The sequence below is a fragment of the Ascaphus truei genome, unplaced genomic scaffold, assembly GCF_040206685.1.
Source record: "Ascaphus truei isolate aAscTru1 unplaced genomic scaffold, aAscTru1.hap1 HAP1_SCAFFOLD_608, whole genome shotgun sequence".
NCBI classification, from domain to species: domain Eukaryota; kingdom Metazoa; phylum Chordata; class Amphibia; order Anura; family Ascaphidae; genus Ascaphus; species Ascaphus truei.
In genome coordinates, this window is record NW_027456941.1 from 76705 (window position 1) to 95405 (window position 18701).

Consider the following 18701-nt stretch of genomic DNA (forward strand, 5'->3'; position numbering starts at 1 on the left):
GATACATTGGCTGTACATGACATGTGTGTGTGTTTTACCTTTCCAGGAGTGCTAACCAGAGGAGATTCTCAGGGAGGGGCACATTGGTTGTACATGACATGTATGTGTGTTTTACCTTTCCAGGAGTGCTAACCAGCGGAGATTCTCAGGGAGGGACACATTGGTTGTACATGACATGTGTGTGTGTTTTACCTTTCCAGGAGTGCTACCCAGTGGGGATTCTCAGGGAGGGACACATTGGCTGTACATGACATGTATATGTGTTTTACCTTTCCAGGAGTGCTAACCAGTGGAGAATCTCAGGGAGGGACACATTGGTTGTACATGACATGTATGTGTGTTTTACCTTTCCAGGAGTGCTAACCAGCGGAGATTCTCAGGGAGGGACACATTGGCTGTACATGACATGTGTGTGTGTTTTACCTTTCCTGGAGTGCTAACCAGCGGGGATTCTCAGGGAGGGATACATTGGTTGTACATGACATGTATGTGTGTTTTACCTTTCCTGGAGTGCTACCCAGCGGGGATTCTCAGGGAGGGACACATTGGTTGTACATGACATGTATGTGTGTTTTACCTTTCCTGGAGTGCTACCTAGTGGAGATTCTCAGGGAGGGACACATTGGCTGTACATGACATGTGTGTGTGTTTTACCTTTCCTGGAGTGCTACCCAGCGGAGATTCTCAGGGAGGGACACATTGGTTGTACATGACATGTGTGTGCGTTTTACCTTTCCAGGAGTGCTAACCAGTGGGGAGTCTCAGGGAGAGACACATTGGCTGTACATGACATGTGTGTGTGTTTTACCTTTCCTGGAGTGCTACCCAGTGGAGAGTCTTAGGGAGGGACACATTGGCTGTACATGACATGTGTGTGTGTTTTACCTTTCCTGGAGTGCTACCCAGTGGGGAGTCTTAGGGAGGGACACATTGGCTGTACATGACATGTATCTGTGTTTTACCTTTCCAGGAGTGCTAACCAGCGGAGATTCTCAGGGAGGGACACATTGGTTGTACATGACATGTGTGTGTTTTACCTTTCCAGGAGTGCTAACCAGTGGGGAGTCTCAGGGAGGGACACATTGGCTGTACATGACATGTGTGTGTGTTTTACCTTTCCAGGAGTGCTAACCAGTGGGGAGTCTCAGGGAGGGACACATTGGCTGTACATGACATGTATGTGTGTTTTACCTTTCCTGGAGTGCTAACCTGCGGAGATTCTCAGGGAGGGACACATTGACTGTACATGACATGTGTGTGTTTTACCTTTCCTGGAGTGCTATCCAGCGGAGATTCTCAGGGAGGGACACATTGGTTGTACATGACATGTATGTGTGTTTTACCTTTCCTGGAGTGCTAACCAGTGGAGATTCTCAGGGAGGGATACATTGGTTGTACATGACGTGTGTGTGTGTTTTACCTTTCCAGGAGAGCTAACCAGTGGGGATTCTCAGGGAGGGACACATTGGTTGTACATGACATGTGTGTGTGTTTTACCTTTCCAGGAGTGCTAACCAGTGGAGATCCTGAGGGAGGGATACATTGGTTGTACATGACATGTGTGTGTGTTTTACCTTTCCAGGAGTGCTAACCAGCAGAGATTCTCAGGGAGGGACACATTGGTTGTACATGACGTGTGTGTGTTTTACCTTTCCTGGATAGCTAACCAGTGGGGAGTCTCAGGGAGGGACACATTGGTTGTACATGACATGTGTGTGTGTTTTACCTTTCCAGGAGTGCTAACCAGTGGGGAGAATCAGGGAGGGACACATTGGTTGTACATGACATGTGTGTGTGTTTTACTTTCCAGGAGTGCTAACCAGCGGAGATTCTCAGGGAGGGACACATTGGTTGTACATGACATGTGTGTGTTTTACCTTTCCTGGAGTGCTAACCAGCGGGGATCCTGAGGGAGGGACACATTGGTTGTACATGACATGTGTGTGTGTTTTACCTTTCCTGGAGTGCTAACCAGTGGGGATTCTCAGGGAGGGATACATTGCTTGTACATGACGTGTGTGTGTGTTTTACCTTTCCAGGAGCGCTAACCAGTGGAGAGTCTCAGGGAGGGATACATTGGTTGTACATGACATGTGTGTGTGTTTTACCTTTCCTGGAGTGCTAACCAGCGGAGATTCTCAGGGAGGGACACATTGGCTGTACATGACATGTATGTGTGTTTTACCTTTCCTGGAGTGCTAACCAGTGGAGAGTCTCAGGGAGGGATACATTGGTTGTACATGACATGTATGTGTGTTTTACCTTTCCAGGAGTGCTAACCAGTGGAGATTCTCAGGGAGGGATACATTGGTTGTACATGACATGTGTGTGTGTTTTACCTTTCCTGGAGTGCTAACCAGCGGAGATTCTCAGGGAGGGCACATTGGTTGTACATGACATGTGTGTGTTTTACCTTTCCAGGAGTGCTAACCAGTGGGGATCCTGAGGGAGGGACACATTGGTTGTACATGACATGTATGTGTGTTTTACCTTTCCAGGAGTGCTAACCAGCGGAGATTCTGAGGGAGGGACACATTGGTTGTACATGACATGTGTGTGTGTTTTACCTTTCCAGGAGTGCTAACCAGTGGAGATTCTCAGGGAGGGACACATTGGATGTACATGACATGTGTGTGTGTTTTACCTTTCCAGGAGTGCTAACCAGCGGAGATTCTCATGGAGGGTTACATTGGTTGTACATGACATGACGTGTGTGTGTTTTACCTTTCCAGGAGCGCTAACCAGTGGGGATCCTGAGGGAGGGACACATTGGTTGTACATGACATGTGTGTGTGTTTTACCTTTCCAGGAGTGCTAACCAGCGGAGATTCTCAGGGAGGGACACATTGGTTGTACATGACATGTGTGTGTGTTTTACCTTTCCAGGAGTGCTAACCAGTGGAGAGTCTCAGGGAGGGATACATTGGTTGTACATGACATGTATGTGTGTTTTACCTTTCCAGGAGCGCTAACCAGTGGGGATCCTGAGGGAGGGACACATTGGTTGTACATGACATGTATGTGTGTTTTACCTTTCCAGGAGTGCTAACCAGCGGAGATTCTCAGGGAGGGACACATTGGTTGTACATGACATGTGTGTGTGTTTTACCTTTCCAGGAGTGCTAACCAGTGGAGATTCTCAGGGAGGGATACATTGGCTGTACATGACATGTGTGTGTGTTTTACCTTTCCAGGAGTGCTAACCAGCGGAGATTCTCAGGGAGGGACACATTGGTTGTACATGACACGTGTGTGTGTTTTACCTTTCCAGGAGTGCTACCCAGTGGGGATTCTCAGGGAGGGACACATTGGATGTACATGACATGTATGTGTGTTTTACCTTTCCAGGAGTGCTAACCAGCGGAGATTCTCAGGGAGGGACACATTGGCTGTACATGACATGTATGTGTGTTTTACCTTTCCAGGAGCGCTAACCAGTGGAGATTCTCAGGGAGGGACACATTGGTTGTACATGACGTGTGTGTGTGTTTTACCTTTCCTGGAGTGCTAACTAGCGGAGATTCTCAGGGAGGGACACATTGGCTGTACATGACATGTGTGTGTTTTACCTTTCCAGGAGTGCTAACCAGTGGAGATTCTCAGGGAGGGATACATTGGTTGTACATGACATGTATGTGTGTTTTACCTTTCCTGGAGTGCTAACCAGTGGAAATTCTCAGGGAGGGACACATTGGTTGTACATGACATGTGTGTGTTTTACCTTTCCTGGAGTGCTAACCAGCGGAGATTCTCAGGGAGGGACACATTGGCTGTACATGACGTGTGTGTGTTTTACCTTTCCTGGAGTGCTAACCAGTGGGGAGTCTCAGGGAGGGACACATTGGTTGTACATGACATGTGTGTGTTTTACCTTTCCTGGAGTGCTAACCAGCGGAGATTCACAGGGAGGGACACATTGGTTGTACATGACATGTGTGTGTTTTACCTTTCCTGGAGTGCTAACCAGCGGAGATTCTCAGGGAGGGACACATTGGCTGTACATGACATGTGTGTGTGTTTTACCTTTCCAGGAGTGCTAACCAGCGGAGATTCTCAGGGAGGGACACATTGGTTGTACATGACATGTGTGTGTTTTACCTTTCCAGGAGTGCTAACCAGCGGAGATTCTCAGGGAGGGACACATTGGTTGTACATGACATGTGTGTGTGTTTTACCTTTCCTGGAGTGCTAACCAGTGGAGATTCTCAGGCTGTGAGTTTCAAGGGGGAGTTTGTAGTAATAGTGGTCAGATTGTGTCTAGAAAACTGGGGTTCAGAGTTGCTGGCCACCTAAAAAATGTATCAGGGAATCAGGTCGTATTCCCGGGGACATATAGACACACCACCTCGGTCAAAATCCACCCTTGAAAACAGTTACGCAACTCACCGCCTGGTATCATTGCTTCAGCACAGACCAGAAAGGTAAATGGGGGCACAGGGATATGTATATCCTGTGAACAGTCAGGGGTCCGTCCCATAGGGGTCCCCCAGCATATGCCCAGATCAACAGGACCTGGTATAGGGGTTCTGGGGTGCTCCAACTATCGATAAGGTTGCGAGGCTGTTTTTAGTCTAAGTCCAGATTTCAATGTATTTTGAATGTAGCCGTGAAAATGAACCTAAGCGTTATTTCGCTCTACGTAGGAACAGTTTTCACTATAGGAAGGGCAAGGAGCGCTGAAAAGGAACGTGCTCGTCTTTTCAGTCAATCCCTGTAACTAAAGGACCTAGAAGAAAAATGTGAAAATATTTTTATTAACATTGTTTTAAGGGGAAATGCTTATACACAGTATATGAGCTGGGACTTCCAGGCCCGTGGTTCCGAGAGACCATTTGGCTACCAAGATTGGTGCCATCAAGTCTGCTCGGGTCCCGGACATGAAAGCCTCAGAGGTTGCCAGGTGTGAAAGCCATTTGGGCACCAGGGCTGGGCTCAAGTACTCACGTCCTGGGATGAATGAGAGTCCTCGGACCACCATTTGCCCCAAGCCAGACTGTGAGGAGCCTAACCAAGTGGGTGTCTTCTGACTGACAAGTGGCAGAGGTGCCAGGTTGGCGCATGCCCTTGTCAGAATCCGAATCCGTGCTTGCCCGGCTTTGATAGACTGGCAACGCTCTGATAGGCTGGTAGTGTTTAAAAACAGTTTGTTTTGGGAAATCCAGTTTTCGAGTCTCAAAAAGTCAGACTGAAGTACAGGCATACCCCGCATTAACGTACGCAATGGGACCGGAGCATGTATGTAAAGTGAAAATGTACTTAAAGTGAAGCATTTCCTTTTTCCCACTTTTAATGCATGTACTGTACGGCAATCGTTATATACGTGCATAACTGATGTGAATAACACATGTGTAACAGGCTCTATAGTATCCCCGCTTGCGCACAGCTTCGGTACATGTAGGGAGCTGGTATTGGTGTTCAGGACGTACTGACTGGCGCATGCGTGAGCTGCCGTTTGCCTATTGAGCGAAATGTACTTACTCGCGAGTGTACTTAAAGTGAGTGTCCTTAAAGCAGGGTATGCCTGTATGTGTTGAAGGTCAGAGAGGCTATGGCTGTGTGCATATAGGATTGTGTCATCTGTATACATGTGTATTGAGGCTTCCTTACAAGCTGTGGGAAGATCATTAATGAACACTGAGAAGAGTAGGGGCCCCAGAACAGAGCCTTGCGGGACGCCACAGGTGATATCCAGGGGTTGGAGTTAGAGCCTGAGATGGACACATGTTGGGATCTTCCTGATAGGTAGGACTGAAACCAGTTTAAAGCATGCTTCCCTATTCCAGAGCTCTGGAGTTTGTTAAGCAGGATAGCATGATCAACAGTATCAAAAGCCTTTGCAAAATCTAGGAATACAGCAGCAGTGAGTTGTCCCCGTTCCATTCCACACTGGATTTCATTGCAAACTTTTAGCAGGGTAGTTACGGTGGAGTGTTTGGGGCGAAAGCCAGATTGGAATTGGCTAGGGAAATTTGTTTTGGTATGGTAATCGCGTAATTGGGACTGGACACATTTTTCCATGTGTTTGGATAGTTGCGGGAGAAGAGAGATTAGTCTGTAGTTTGAGACTGTTTTTGTCCCAACTTTTGAAGATTGGAACAACTCTGGCAATTTTCCAGGTCTTAGGGATATGGCCTGCAGACAGGATAGAGTTGACTATGGAAGCAATTGGTTTGGCAATGGCTGGGGCACCAAGTCTTAGGAACCTAGATTGTAGTAAGTCAGGTCCACATTGGCTGCTTAGTTTTAATTTGAGGAGCGCTTGTGTAATGTCCTTTTTGGATACTGAGCCAAATTGAAAATTGTGGGCAGTGTTGGGAGGGGGTGGGACTATATGGGTACTCCCAGGATGAGATTCAGGTTTGTGGTTTGGGCTGCGTTTTGCTAATAAGTTAGTAGCACACCCCACAAAGTAATCATTGAATGCATTTGCAATGTCAGTGGGGTTTGTCAGAGTAATATCCCCCGTAGTGATATTACTTGGTTGTTGATGGTTAGAAGGCTGGAATGTATTGCTGATAACCTTTCAGAAGTAAGCTGGGTTTGATGTATTCTGTAGGAGATTGTCAGAGTAATATTGTGCTTTTGCATGCGTTGTTTGCCTTGTGCACATGTTCCGCAGGCATCTGTAGTGATTGAGATCCTTTGTAGTGCCAGTTACTTTGTAGCTTTTCCACAAGGCATCCCTGATAAGGAGCTATAAGGTCAGTTGTAACCCATGGAAGGTGGGCCCCCGGTACCCTTATTCTGCATATTGGAGCATGGGTATCACAGAGTATTAAGGTATTAAAGTATTAAGTATCACAGGGTATACTAAGGCACTCAAGACCTCCCACTGGGTAAGAGCCTCAGAGTCTGGGCAGTACAATGCTCTTACTCCCAGATCTGATCAGCAGCCTTTTACCTCCCCACAGGAGTCCTGACACCTAACAGTCCCAACTCTGGTTATAATCATAGTATTTCTATGGAGAGCTTCAACTAAGTGGATTGCTCAGTCTTTCTCCATAGGAATGACAGTAACAGAGGAATATCTAATTTACTTTCTTGCAGGGCTGACACCCAAGCACATTACAGTGATTTACACACAGACCACAAATCACATCATAAGACAATGCCGACTTTCTAAACGGGGGAAGGATTGTCAGAGGGAATAAAGAATACAGGCTTTGAAATACATTCTTACAGACATGGGGTACATTTACACATTCCCTGTTCTTCCCCAGATATTAAAGACATTTGGCCGAAATAAGCCTTACATAAGTGGCCAAGTTACATAGATTTAGGGATAGCTAGCTGGGCTTCATCCCAGTTTTGTGATGCCAGCTACCACTACCGTCACACAGAGTCCCAACCAACAACAGATAAGGACTAAATAATGTATATTTGGGTACCTAAGGACTGTTGATATTGTTACTAATCCGGTGGGTTGTTTAAAGCTGGGAGCCAGTTTAGTTGGCCAGCGACAATCAGAGAGGGAGCTGATGTTTAGACAGTCTCCTAATAGGAGTAGGCTTTATTTTTATGATTTGGTTTTCCTTAAAGGGATGGTGGGCCTATATAGTGTGTGTGTGTGTGTGTGTGTGGGTGTCTCCTATGGTATGGGTTATGGGTGGAATTGGAGTGGGGTATCCCTTGTCATGTGGTTGTGCTGCTATGTTGTTGTATGGTCGCGGTGTTCTATGGTTATGTGATTGTGTTGTCATCTGGTTGTGTTGTCGATTTGTTGTGGTGTTCACTCACCTTTTCGCTCTTCCCTTTGCTAGTCTTCCCTGGGTCACGATCAATAATCATTCTCAGAGTGCGCAGTTCCTGACGCATCAACTCGTCCACCTGTGTATGTGCCAGGGTGGGAGGGAGGACAGTGTGACACAAGACACACACTCTCCCACACACATCATAACTGGATTTCCCAATTACAATATGATGCGCAATACGCAGCGTTGTACATATTTAATGACTACACAATGATTATACAATACCATTGTCACGGGAGACCAGTACTTTTAACACTTTTCTACCATTCGGGATCAATTCACTAGGCAGAACAAGGTAGTGGAATAAAATGAGGTTTATTCTGGTGAAACCCTCAGACATACAAAAGGATACACAAAATACAGGTAAAACACACTTAACTGGGGCTCTGGGGTGAATATCCATCCTCGACTAGGTGCAGGACGCCTGCTTCGGGAAGGCTTACCTTGTCCGACTCACATCCAGGTACATGCAGTACTCTTTTCGGGAGAGGCGCAGTGCTTTCCCCGCTTTGTTCTCCACTCAGAACTTGGCCGCAACTTGTAAAACTTGACCTCAGCTAGGCAGGCTTCTCCGGCTAAAAACGAAGCCGGTTGCACTGGGTCCGGAGATCAATGGCAGTTCTCCGGGATGCCACTTGCTCTGCCATACCTGGTGGAGCCTGCCCAGAAGGTGGCATTGAGATAGCCAGGGAGAGAGGTGGCAGGCTTGCGCTTGTCTCTTGGCTATTTTAGATTTCCCGCTGACCCGTTTTTTCTAGCCGGCTTGGCTGCTTGGGAAAGTTCCCCGTGTTGATTGGTTGCTGAGTTTTGTGAATGAAACTCAGAATACTATAAGAATCTGTGAGCCAATCAGAGTCGGGTCCTCCGTTAGTAAGAGCGCGAGCGGGCTTTTCAAAGTTGCTTCTGCGTGAATAGCAGAGCAACCGGCTTCGATTTCAAGCCAGGAAAGCCTGCCTGCCAGAGACTGAGTCCCGACTTTTGTGTCCAAATTTTCAGAAACGATCGTAGCGGAGATTTGGATTAACTCGCGGTTAGGAGGGACCAAGTTCTCAGAAGAGAAAGTACCGATGGCGTGTGGAATTTCATGCCGATTTGGGTTCCAGGAGATTCCGGGCTAAGTCCCGGTCAGGGTAAAACTCTCCCATAGAGTTCCCTGCACCTAGGAAAGTCTAGTTTTTGACCGCACTCCCAAAGTGTGTCTTTTTGTCTGTATTTTGTGTATCATTGTGTGTAAGCGAATTTATGCCGAATAAATGACAATATATTTCATTACCTTGTTTTGCTCAAAGATCCCGGTAAAAAGGTGTAAATAACCTCGTCTCCCGTAAGGTTGGAAGAAATCATGCGCCATGACATGGGTATTCCGAGGTATACAATGTGTGAAATGTTCGAATAGCGGCCGCTGCATCTGTAATAATAAAAAAAGGACATTACCAAACTGTTTCAGGACCTGAAAGCCTTTTCCCACTGCGAGGTGGAGAGTCTCACGAAAGATATAAATAGCATCGGGGACCGCACAAATAAATAGGGGCAGAAAATCGACGCCTCAATTAAATATCAGAAGGATACTGAACAGGAGCTGGCCCTCCTCACAAAGAGAGTTACAGATCTAGAAGAAAAACAGGAGGACGGTGAAAACAGGGATCCCCGCAATAACATCACGATTCGTAGGATCCTGGAGGAGATCCTGGATGTGGAGGAGATCCTGGATGTGGAGGAGATCCTGGATGTGGAGGAGATGCTGAGCAGATGGATGGGCTCCCTGCTGCCTGGAAAGACAGAGGCCGAGCTCGTGACGATCCGTTGCCATAGGGCGTTCCGATCAAAGCCCCAACCAAACAATCCTCCGAGAGATGTGGTTCTAAGACTGCATTATTATAAAACAAAAGAAAAACTGTGCAGAATCACCCAAGCCTCCCCCACAGTGACGTTTCAGTGGATTCAGATGCTTATCTTCCAGGATATTTCAACTCCAACTCTGAAGAAGGGCCCTGTAACCCGTCACGGAAATCCTAAGGGATAAAGGGGTCAAATATAGATGGGCCTTCCTTTTGGACTTCTGGTTATAAAAAATTGAAGGTCGCACACACTCAAGTATGCCTCAGAAGGTGAGGAGTTCCTGTGGAAAGTAGGAATTACAGAAGTACTTACTCACCAGGCTGAGATCTAACCCTCCCTAGACACAGACTGGAAGACAGTGAGCAGTGCTGCAGACAAGTAGAAGGGAGTGAGGCCTCACAGGCAATCATTGAATTATCCAATTAAGCCATGAAAGACTTAAAGGAGCCAAACCGCTACATAATTGTAAAAAGTTATGCCTCTTAAAGGGGCAATGCCCGTTACCTTGTTCTTGTTCAGGTTAAGAAGAGTGAGCCCTGATCCAGAATTTGCGCCGGTCCAGTTCTTTTGGGCCTCTTTGCATTCACTTGGAGTTGCAGCGGAACAAGTAGGGGGAAGATGGCAGACCCGCGTAGTTAGGCAACATGGATCTCCCCGGAAGTGGAGAGGAAGGAGGCGCACTGACCAAGATGGCGGTGGAGAAATGGCGTGAAACCCGCGACAACAGCACCGACAAGCCTGGGAGGTACCCGACCAGAAGGAAAGCGGCTACCAGGACTCGCCACAGTTCGCAGAGGAAACGACAAGGGGAACCCGGAGGTGAAAGAGTTCGGGAGACGCCGACAGACTCTCTGATGGACAGCTCAGGAGACTCCGACTGACAGACATGCACAGTGGCTGCCCCTAGGATCCTGGTGGCGGTGCGCGAATTCCGCTGCTGGAGGACCGGGTAAGCTAAAGTAGCGGGAGCTGGAGAGGAGGAAGGGGAGAGAACGTGGACAGCGGGGGTCTCTGGACATAAGCTTGGGGGAGGCCCGGAGGGTATGGGAGAGAGGACGAAGGTAGGAGTCCTGGCGGGGGGGTTGGGGGTGAGGGACAGCGGATCTAAGGGGCAGGGTAGGATAGATTTAATAGGAAGCAGCCACAAGCAGGAGGGAGAAAATACCCATAGCAGGAGGGAGATTGTAGTGCTAGGTCCCATCATCGATCATTGCACGAGGTGCAGTTAACACACAACATAACACCGCAGAGAGGCCACAATGGACTTCGCTGGGTGAGAGGCGAACTACAGAGATACTCCCATATAGGTTTCGCCAGGGGGGGGCGGGATAGTGTAGGAGGAGGCCTACAATTTTATACAGCTTGAGATTAGGTGTTTGCAGGGGTTTGGGAGGGAGGTAGAAGGATGGATGAGCGTGGAGGTCAGGAGTAAATGTACTAAGGGGTAGCAGAATGAGCGGAGCATGAGCAGCAGTATAGGACAGGGAAAAATAGGCTCGTTACAGTTTAGAGGTTGGGGGGGTTATGTTGTGGGGATGTTTTCTGTGTTCACACTGCAAAATAGATAGCATGTCACAAATTACAAATAAAAAACAAAGAAAGTTTTGTGCTTTGGGGGGCGGGCAGGAGCACCGCCTCCTCTGCAGTTGGCATGTTCTGGCAACTCAGTGAGCTAGGCCTATCTCAGCTTATAGAGCAAGACCCACGGGTTTGTGGGTTCATCTATAGCCCATGTCCTTGGGCCCCAGGCTGTGTGGGTCCAGGGAACGTCCGTTACCCTAGAGCAGAGGAGCCTTGGTCGCTAAAGACTAGAAAAGGCTCAGTTCTACATGTTTTGTATGTATTTTCTCCCCGGTCTTCCCTTTTGTGTGTTCCCTTCCCCATTCCCTGTCCTCACAAGGACGGCGTCATTAGCAGTCAAACATGAGAGGGGTAAGCAAATCTCACAACAAATGCACATGGCTGTAAACATTATTTCCCACAATGTTAAGGGCTTTAACAGTCCGCAGATTGTGTGTTCGTCTGATATAAGAAATAAATTACCATTTATTTTACCATCTTGTTTTGCTCAATCAAATGATCCCGGTTATAAAAAGGTGTTGTAGAACCTGGTCTCCCGTGACATAGGTATCAATTCCCAAGAGCGGAGTTGATATGCAAATGAGACGCAAAACCGTCTTTGGCTAGGGGTGCCGCTTGCAGCCCGTTTCTCTGCCGAAAGAAATATCTTCATTCTGCTCTTGCAAAATTCGTTTACAAGTCCTTAGTTCTAACAACCTTTTGTAGCGGGGTACACTACTTGGTAGCGATGGAATCATCTCTGTACCGCATGCTATGCCTTCAGATGGATCACAGAAGAACACAATTGAACCCCCACCGATAGCCTGCACAGGCTTATAAAAACCCTCCCAGGCCTATCTGGGTAATACACAGCCAATCTTGGTGTGGCAAGCAAATTCCCACCCAATGGCAAGTTTGCCAACAGTTCCTGCAGCCGGGCAAAGGGCTTCACGGTATGCCAAGGGTCATGCGCTAACCTCACACTTAACCCGCTTAGCATACCTGACCAAGCCCCCTTGCACAGCGGCAGAATGTCTACCTTCCTCCTAGATGCCCGGAGATCTGCTAGGCAAACTGTTTATATACATCTCCTGACATTTAGCACTTTCACCAGGTCGGTACCTTTTGAAGCCCCAGACTTTTGCAGACACTCTGGAGTCATCTCCACAGGGAGTCTCAGAAGTCGGGACCTACATTATGCATGACTCCCTGGACATGGCTGATCATAAATGACAATAGTGAATGGTTAATGTATCCGCTGTCCTGCCTGGCTGAAATGCAAATGTCCCGGTTCCTATAACTTTAAAATACTAAACTCCCGAGACCTATCGGGAGCAGTTCCGGTCAGAGGACAAGACTGCCCGGGACACTCATGAGGACTATATGGCCCGGCTTGTTCACCGGGGTACTCGGTGGGGTGCAATGCCCGTACCAACCTGGAGCTGCTCGACCTGATCTTCCGCGAGATGCTTGCCAGAAGTCCGGGAGTGGGTCCTTGACCGCATGCCAGCTAACTGCGAGGAAGCAGCCACCCTAGCAGATGATTTTGTGACCACCCGACATCAGCATAAGACGTGGGTTGCACCACCTACTTCGGCTCCTGCCAATCGCGCAGGTAAGCCAGCAGAACCTTCTAATGCTGTCCAGAATTGGAAGTCTAAGCCTCCCACTGAGGAAACTGCAACCAGGCCTGCGGGCTTTGCGCATGAGGTGTGGTGCTGCCAGTGTAACCGGACCGGGCACATGAAGCCTCAGTGACATGACCTGCTGCGTTCCAGTTACCCCCCTCTGGGGCAACGCACTCCAGCAACAAAACCAGTTGCCTCCGTGGGACTAGGACCAACTGAGGAGCAGCAGGCAGCCATCCAACATGTCCAGCAGCGGACCCAGGCGGCAGTCCCAACAGTCGGCACAGCAGAGGAGATAGACGGGCACCCAATTGCAGCCATTAGGCTACAAGTCAATGATGTCCGAAGGAAGCATCTGCGACCAGTGACCAACGGAGATCGTCAGCCACCCAGCCTGATCGATTCCGGTGCTACAGTTACCCTGGTGCAACCTGATATGGTCAGCCCAGGGGATCTGCTCCCTGGACCAGGGATGCAGGTCATGGGTCAATCCAGGTTTCCTGTGTATTTCTCGACTGGGGTGCCGGTTAAGGCATGAGGGGTGTGGGTGTTTTTCCCGGGTTGGATACTGAGATGCTACTCAGTAACAACCTAGGACACCTCATCTGCTCCTTTGCCGGCGAAGTTGCTCTTATGGCTGCTGTCACAAGGAGCCAAAGTCAGGCACTTGCCGAGGCGGGGGAGCCTTTGTTACCCATGCCCACTGATGAGATCGCCGTTCCCCTGAATTTGGGACCACCGATTCCTGCTGTTCTTGCGGAGACCAACAAGGTAAGCCAGACCGAGTCGGTACTGTGTTCTGACCTCCCTGCCACTGTCCATATTTCCCCATCCCCTGACCTAGTGACTGAGGGTGAGTGGCCGGAGCTGGGTACCCAGTTCAGAGAAGCAGTGCGGTCTGATCCCAGCTTAGAGGGCATGAGACTTCGGGCATCTGAGTCTGCCTTTTAGGGTGGGTCGGATCGATATCTCTGGTACCGTGGGCTCTTGTACTGGGGCTCCGGATAGGGTATGGACTGGTAGGAGACAGTGGTACCAAGAAAGTATAGGCAGCATTTGTTACAGGTAGTCCACTCCATCCCACTAGCGGGACATCAGGGGTCACCTGCACCAGAGCCCGACTATTGCAGCGTTTCTACTTGCCAGGGGCATTGTGGGCAGTGGCAGATTTTTGTCTCTTCTGTGGTGCCTGCCAGTGGGTAGGCAAGTTGGGTGACCGTGTGAGGGTCCACCTGAGACTACTACCAGTGATAGGTGAACCTTTCCAGAGGGTAGCAGCAGACATAGTGGGATCCCTTATGGTCCCAAGCTGGACAGGGAAGTGCTACATTCTCACAGTGGTCGATTTTGCGACCCGGTACCCTGAGGCTGTGGCACTGTCCTCGATCGAAGCTGAGAAAGTGTGTGAGAGTTTTAGGTGGGATATTTGGGTAAGAATGCAATTCTTTTGTTTGCAGGAGTTTGGGAACCGTGGCTACCGGTAGTAACTTAATTTTACCCGACGTGCAGGCACTATTTGCTGGTACGCGAGTAGAATTACACCGGGCTGCGTTGTGGTCCCAGACTCCTGCTTTTCGAGCCCCGAAATCCCAGTCCTATATCCAGCACAACCATGTGTCTCCCCAAGGTCCCCCATGTATTAAAATATGTGTTTCAATGTTTTATACATTTATTATAAGGCTCTATGTAGCCTTGATGTGGCTCGCAGGCTTACAATGCTTTGGCATGGTTGCACTGTGTATTTTTGTCACATTGGAAGTAGCTTTGGGCCTTTTTGTTTGTTTTTGTTGTTGTATACATTTAGCCACGCCCAATTGCACTCCTTTTGACAATTATATACACATATATATATATTATATGGTAATGGTTGGGGTTTCTCAGAGCTTGTTGGGTATTTGTGTGTATATAAACCATGTGCAGCTGGTCTCAGCTGCTTTTGGGAGGGTGGTGGCCCCTCACCCCAAAGGTTTAAGCTTGCCCCTCCCCACTTTCCAAGTTGGCAGGTCAGTTTCATTTTGCCAGGTTACGACAGATACAATGTAGATCATTCTTACTGTAATTATACAGGTTTACAAGAATTTTAACCCAGGGAATTTTAGGACCTGCGAACAGGGTCTGCCTTGATGTGGCTCGTAGGCTTACAATGCTTTGGCCAAAGGGTTAAACTAAACTACCCTTTTTCAAGAGAATATATAAGTATTGCACTGTGTATTTTTTGTCACATTGAAAGTAGCTTTGGGCATTTTTCTTTGTTTTTGTTGTTCTACTGTATGTAGCTTGCCCAGGCGACCAGTTACGGCATCAGCAAGTCTACATAGGTTCCGTAGTGCAAAGGGGAGAGAATATCCAGAGGTGTGAAAGCACTTGGTGCGAAAAGGCAAATAGCCAGGTCTGGACTACAAAGGAACACCCTTTTGTCAGTGCCAGACCTGGTGGAGCCGTCCCAGCAGAAGGCAATAAATTAGCCAGAGAGGATGCAACCTTATAGTCTGATCCGCTTGGCTAAAATCATATTTCCCGCTAACCCAACTTTTGAGCCTCTGTGGCACGCCGAGGGTCGAGCCCCTCTTTCTATTGGCTGGTTCCGCCCTGGCTGGCTATTGGAGGCTCCTCCTATATATACCCTCAGTCTGCAACCAGTCTTTGCTGAGCATAGTCATTGTGACGCCGTGCCTTGCCACATCCTTGTTCCTGAGACCTTGTCTTGCCTTGCCTGCCTGTTAACCTCTTGTTGCCAGAACCCTGCTAGCTCCTTGGACTCCGCTTCTCTCCTTTCCTGCTCCGGCTTGTACGACCATTTTCCTGGCTCCAGTCCTGACCTTGGCTAAGTACTCCAATGATCCGACATTCTCCAATCCTGAACCTGGCTACGCACACGGACGATCCGCAACTCTCCACTCCTGAACCTGGCAAGTACCTTAACCATTCTACTATCTGTAAACCTGTCCTGGCTGGAACGACTACTCTTCATCCTAGGCGCGCACGCGTGGCTGTGGGTCAGCGTTACTCAATTCCCTGCCTCAGCACTGTGGTCGCGCTTAGTTTGTGGTGAGCTACACGTTACAGCATGTCTCACTCTCATATACACTCTCTCTCTCTCTCACATATTCTGTCTCTCTGTTTGACTGTCACACTCACCACTATACGTATCTCTTCTGTCACGTTTGACCTCCTCTCCTCTCTTACAAGCTCCTGATCCCAGCGCTGTCTCAAATTGTGGCCCTCATCCCGGTGTTGCCAGACCGCTGAAAGAGAGAGAGGCCAAGCGCTCTAATACTGCAACAGACAAAGTGCTGTAATACTGTGATAGACACAGTGCTCTTAATACTGCGATAGACCCAAAGCTCTAATATTGCGAGAGACCCAGTGCTCTAATACTGCGAGAGACCCAGTGCTCTAATACTGCGAGAGATCCAGTGCTCTAATACTGCGAGAGATCCAGTGCTCTAATACTGCGATAGATCCAGTGCTCTAATACTGAGAGGGACTGTGACGGTGAAGGGGTAACCAGGCCATCAATAAAGGTATTATGCCTGGCTGGTTACCTTCGAGCCCTGTTTCAGGTTTTAGAGTGTCAGCTCTTTACGACTCCTGACGAAGCCACCATTCAGAACGGCGAAATGCATAGAGCGTGGCCCACAGAACAGACTGAGAGGGAGAGGCAGCGCTGGAATATCCTTTGACGTCAGTTCCGGCGGGGCGGAAGACCGGAAGTGATGCATCGGCTCTAGCGTGGATGCGGAAGAGACACGCAGCGGTGTCGGTGAGGTGGAACCCTGAGGTCGCGACTCGGTGTATCACCCCTTCTGTACCATACTTACTCTACTGTGTTATCTCTTCAACATTGTAAGCCTCCATTTTTACTTCATGGCATAAATGTATTTTGTTACCATCTATACTATGGTGTGTGTTTCTCTCCGTTGAGATCTGATGTCCTCCTACCTGCTCCAGCCTGGAACCATCTTTGCCACGGTTGGATTCTCTGCATTGTAAAGCACTGTATATACTGTGGGCTCTCCATTCATGTTTATTCACACTGATACACATACACACTCTTTCATCACTTGCTTCCAGGAACCTTTTGACACCTCCAGCCATAAAACACATCCACACCGGGGGAAGGACCAGCACAGATAACATTCCAAGAGACACTGTTTTTAAGTTATCCTTGCTTCATTCATTGTAACATCGCCGGAAGAAGAGATCAGTGTATCTCGAAAGCTCGCACAAATAAAAGCATTTCGTTAGCCACAGAACGGTATCATCTATTTATTTTTTGATTATATATATATATGTAACGGTATTTCTGGCCCGGCCTGACCCACCCAATCTCACATTGGCCCCTGTGGTCTAACCGGACCCCATTACAGTGTGGATATGTCATATGGTGCACCTGCTGGCTACAGGACTCCTGAGTCTCCCGCATGATGGTGTGTGGGGAGAACCCGTCAGACAGGCAGCTGAGGTAGTGTGCTGAGTCTCACCTAGTTCCAGTGCAGCGCCTCCACCTCACCAGGGTCCCTGCGTCCGCATGGGGATGATCCTGGCGAGGAACTCCTCCGTGGTGCTCCTCTCTGTACACTCATTCTTGATAGATACACGAGAGGGTTTCTGGCTGAACTCATCTTTATTGACACGGCAGGGCAACTGCCCTCCACAAGGAGTATCTTCAGCCGCTCATCTCGCCAGTGCTCCCTTTAGTTAGGTATGTCACCCAGATCAGGGATTCACTATTCCCGCAGGAATCACTGTCCTGTGCCAGGTCCCTGGACACAGCCTCCCATGGAGTTACTATAACATAACTGACACTCTGATAAAACTTTAACTCCTTCCTCAGCTCTGACAAGAGCTTTCCAGCAACACTCACAGAACTCAGAACTAACTTTGCAACACAGTGCTGTGCCTTATGTAAGCTTCTGAGGCTGACACATCTCTGACATCACTAACCATGGAGTCAGAGCATGTGACCAGTCCCAGCCATACACAGAGCACCCCACCAGGGTGTGAGGGGAAACCTCCATAATTACTGCTGGCATGCCCACACTTACCAGGCCTTACTGCCAACAGGAGAGATGACTGTAGGCATTTTACATGACCGCTACATTCTCCCCCTGGTGAATCCCATCGTCCACGCTGGGACCTAAATTTGTATACCTCTTTCCAGGAAACACTGTAACGGAAAACATAATTAACATCACACAAATTTCCTCATAATACAGTACACATGAATACAGTCATCCGCCAAGCCCGCCCCGACCAGCAGCCACGAACCCGCGTAATGTCTCAGTACCCCCTTAATAATAGTGATCTGGGTCAGGTTTCCTCACTTCCCGGTTACCCATATCCAGGACCGTAACATAATAATGCCTAGGTGATCCTCTCTCTGGCACATAGGTCACCCTATGTTTGTGAACATTTCTCCCTATGCTCCACACTCGCATCAGGGTGTCTATTCTTTCTTCCGCCTTTTTACCTACAATGTCGCTCCCCCTATTGGTTAAGTACAGCTCTATAGTTTCTTGGAGCCACGTTTCCCTATTGTCCTCAATTTCATCCATCAGGGGCTCCGGAACATAGGGATACTCCAACCCATGGGATTTTTTATATTTGGCTATTATAGCCCTCTCCTGTAATTCCCTGTCCCTCTGCTCGGGTGTAAACTCTCCCTCTCTCCACCAGAAATCTACCACGTCCTCCCGCCGGATGAGGAACCGAGTACGGTCCATCCATGCGGAGTACCCCTCAAATAGTGGAGCCCACCACCTGGTCTCCTTAAAGGGATTAGGCCCTGGTTCCCGGTCGTCATCAAACGAAAATACCCCTGACGACCTTGTGGATCGCGGTTTGGACCACCTTGAGGACCCCGGAGCCTTTACTGCCGGTTGGGGTGCCGTATCCGCCACCCTCAATTCTCCTCCTCCCC

General features: G+C 48.7%; 1 protein-coding gene across 1 annotated transcript in view; it reads right to left on the reverse strand.

Annotated features, from left to right (window-relative positions):
• Window positions 1–18701, reverse strand: part of LOC142485590 (IQ and AAA domain-containing protein 1-like) — a 153642-nt gene that overhangs the window by 11826 nt on the left and 123115 nt on the right. The window contains exons 8-9 of the mRNA XM_075584469.1: window positions 15917–16023; window positions 7738–7827 (exon numbers count right to left, since the gene is read on the reverse strand). Of these exons, the coding sequence (XP_075440584.1) occupies window positions 7738–7827; window positions 15917–16023 (197 nt within the window). The remainder of the gene's footprint in view (window positions 1–7737; window positions 7828–15916; window positions 16024–18701) is intronic.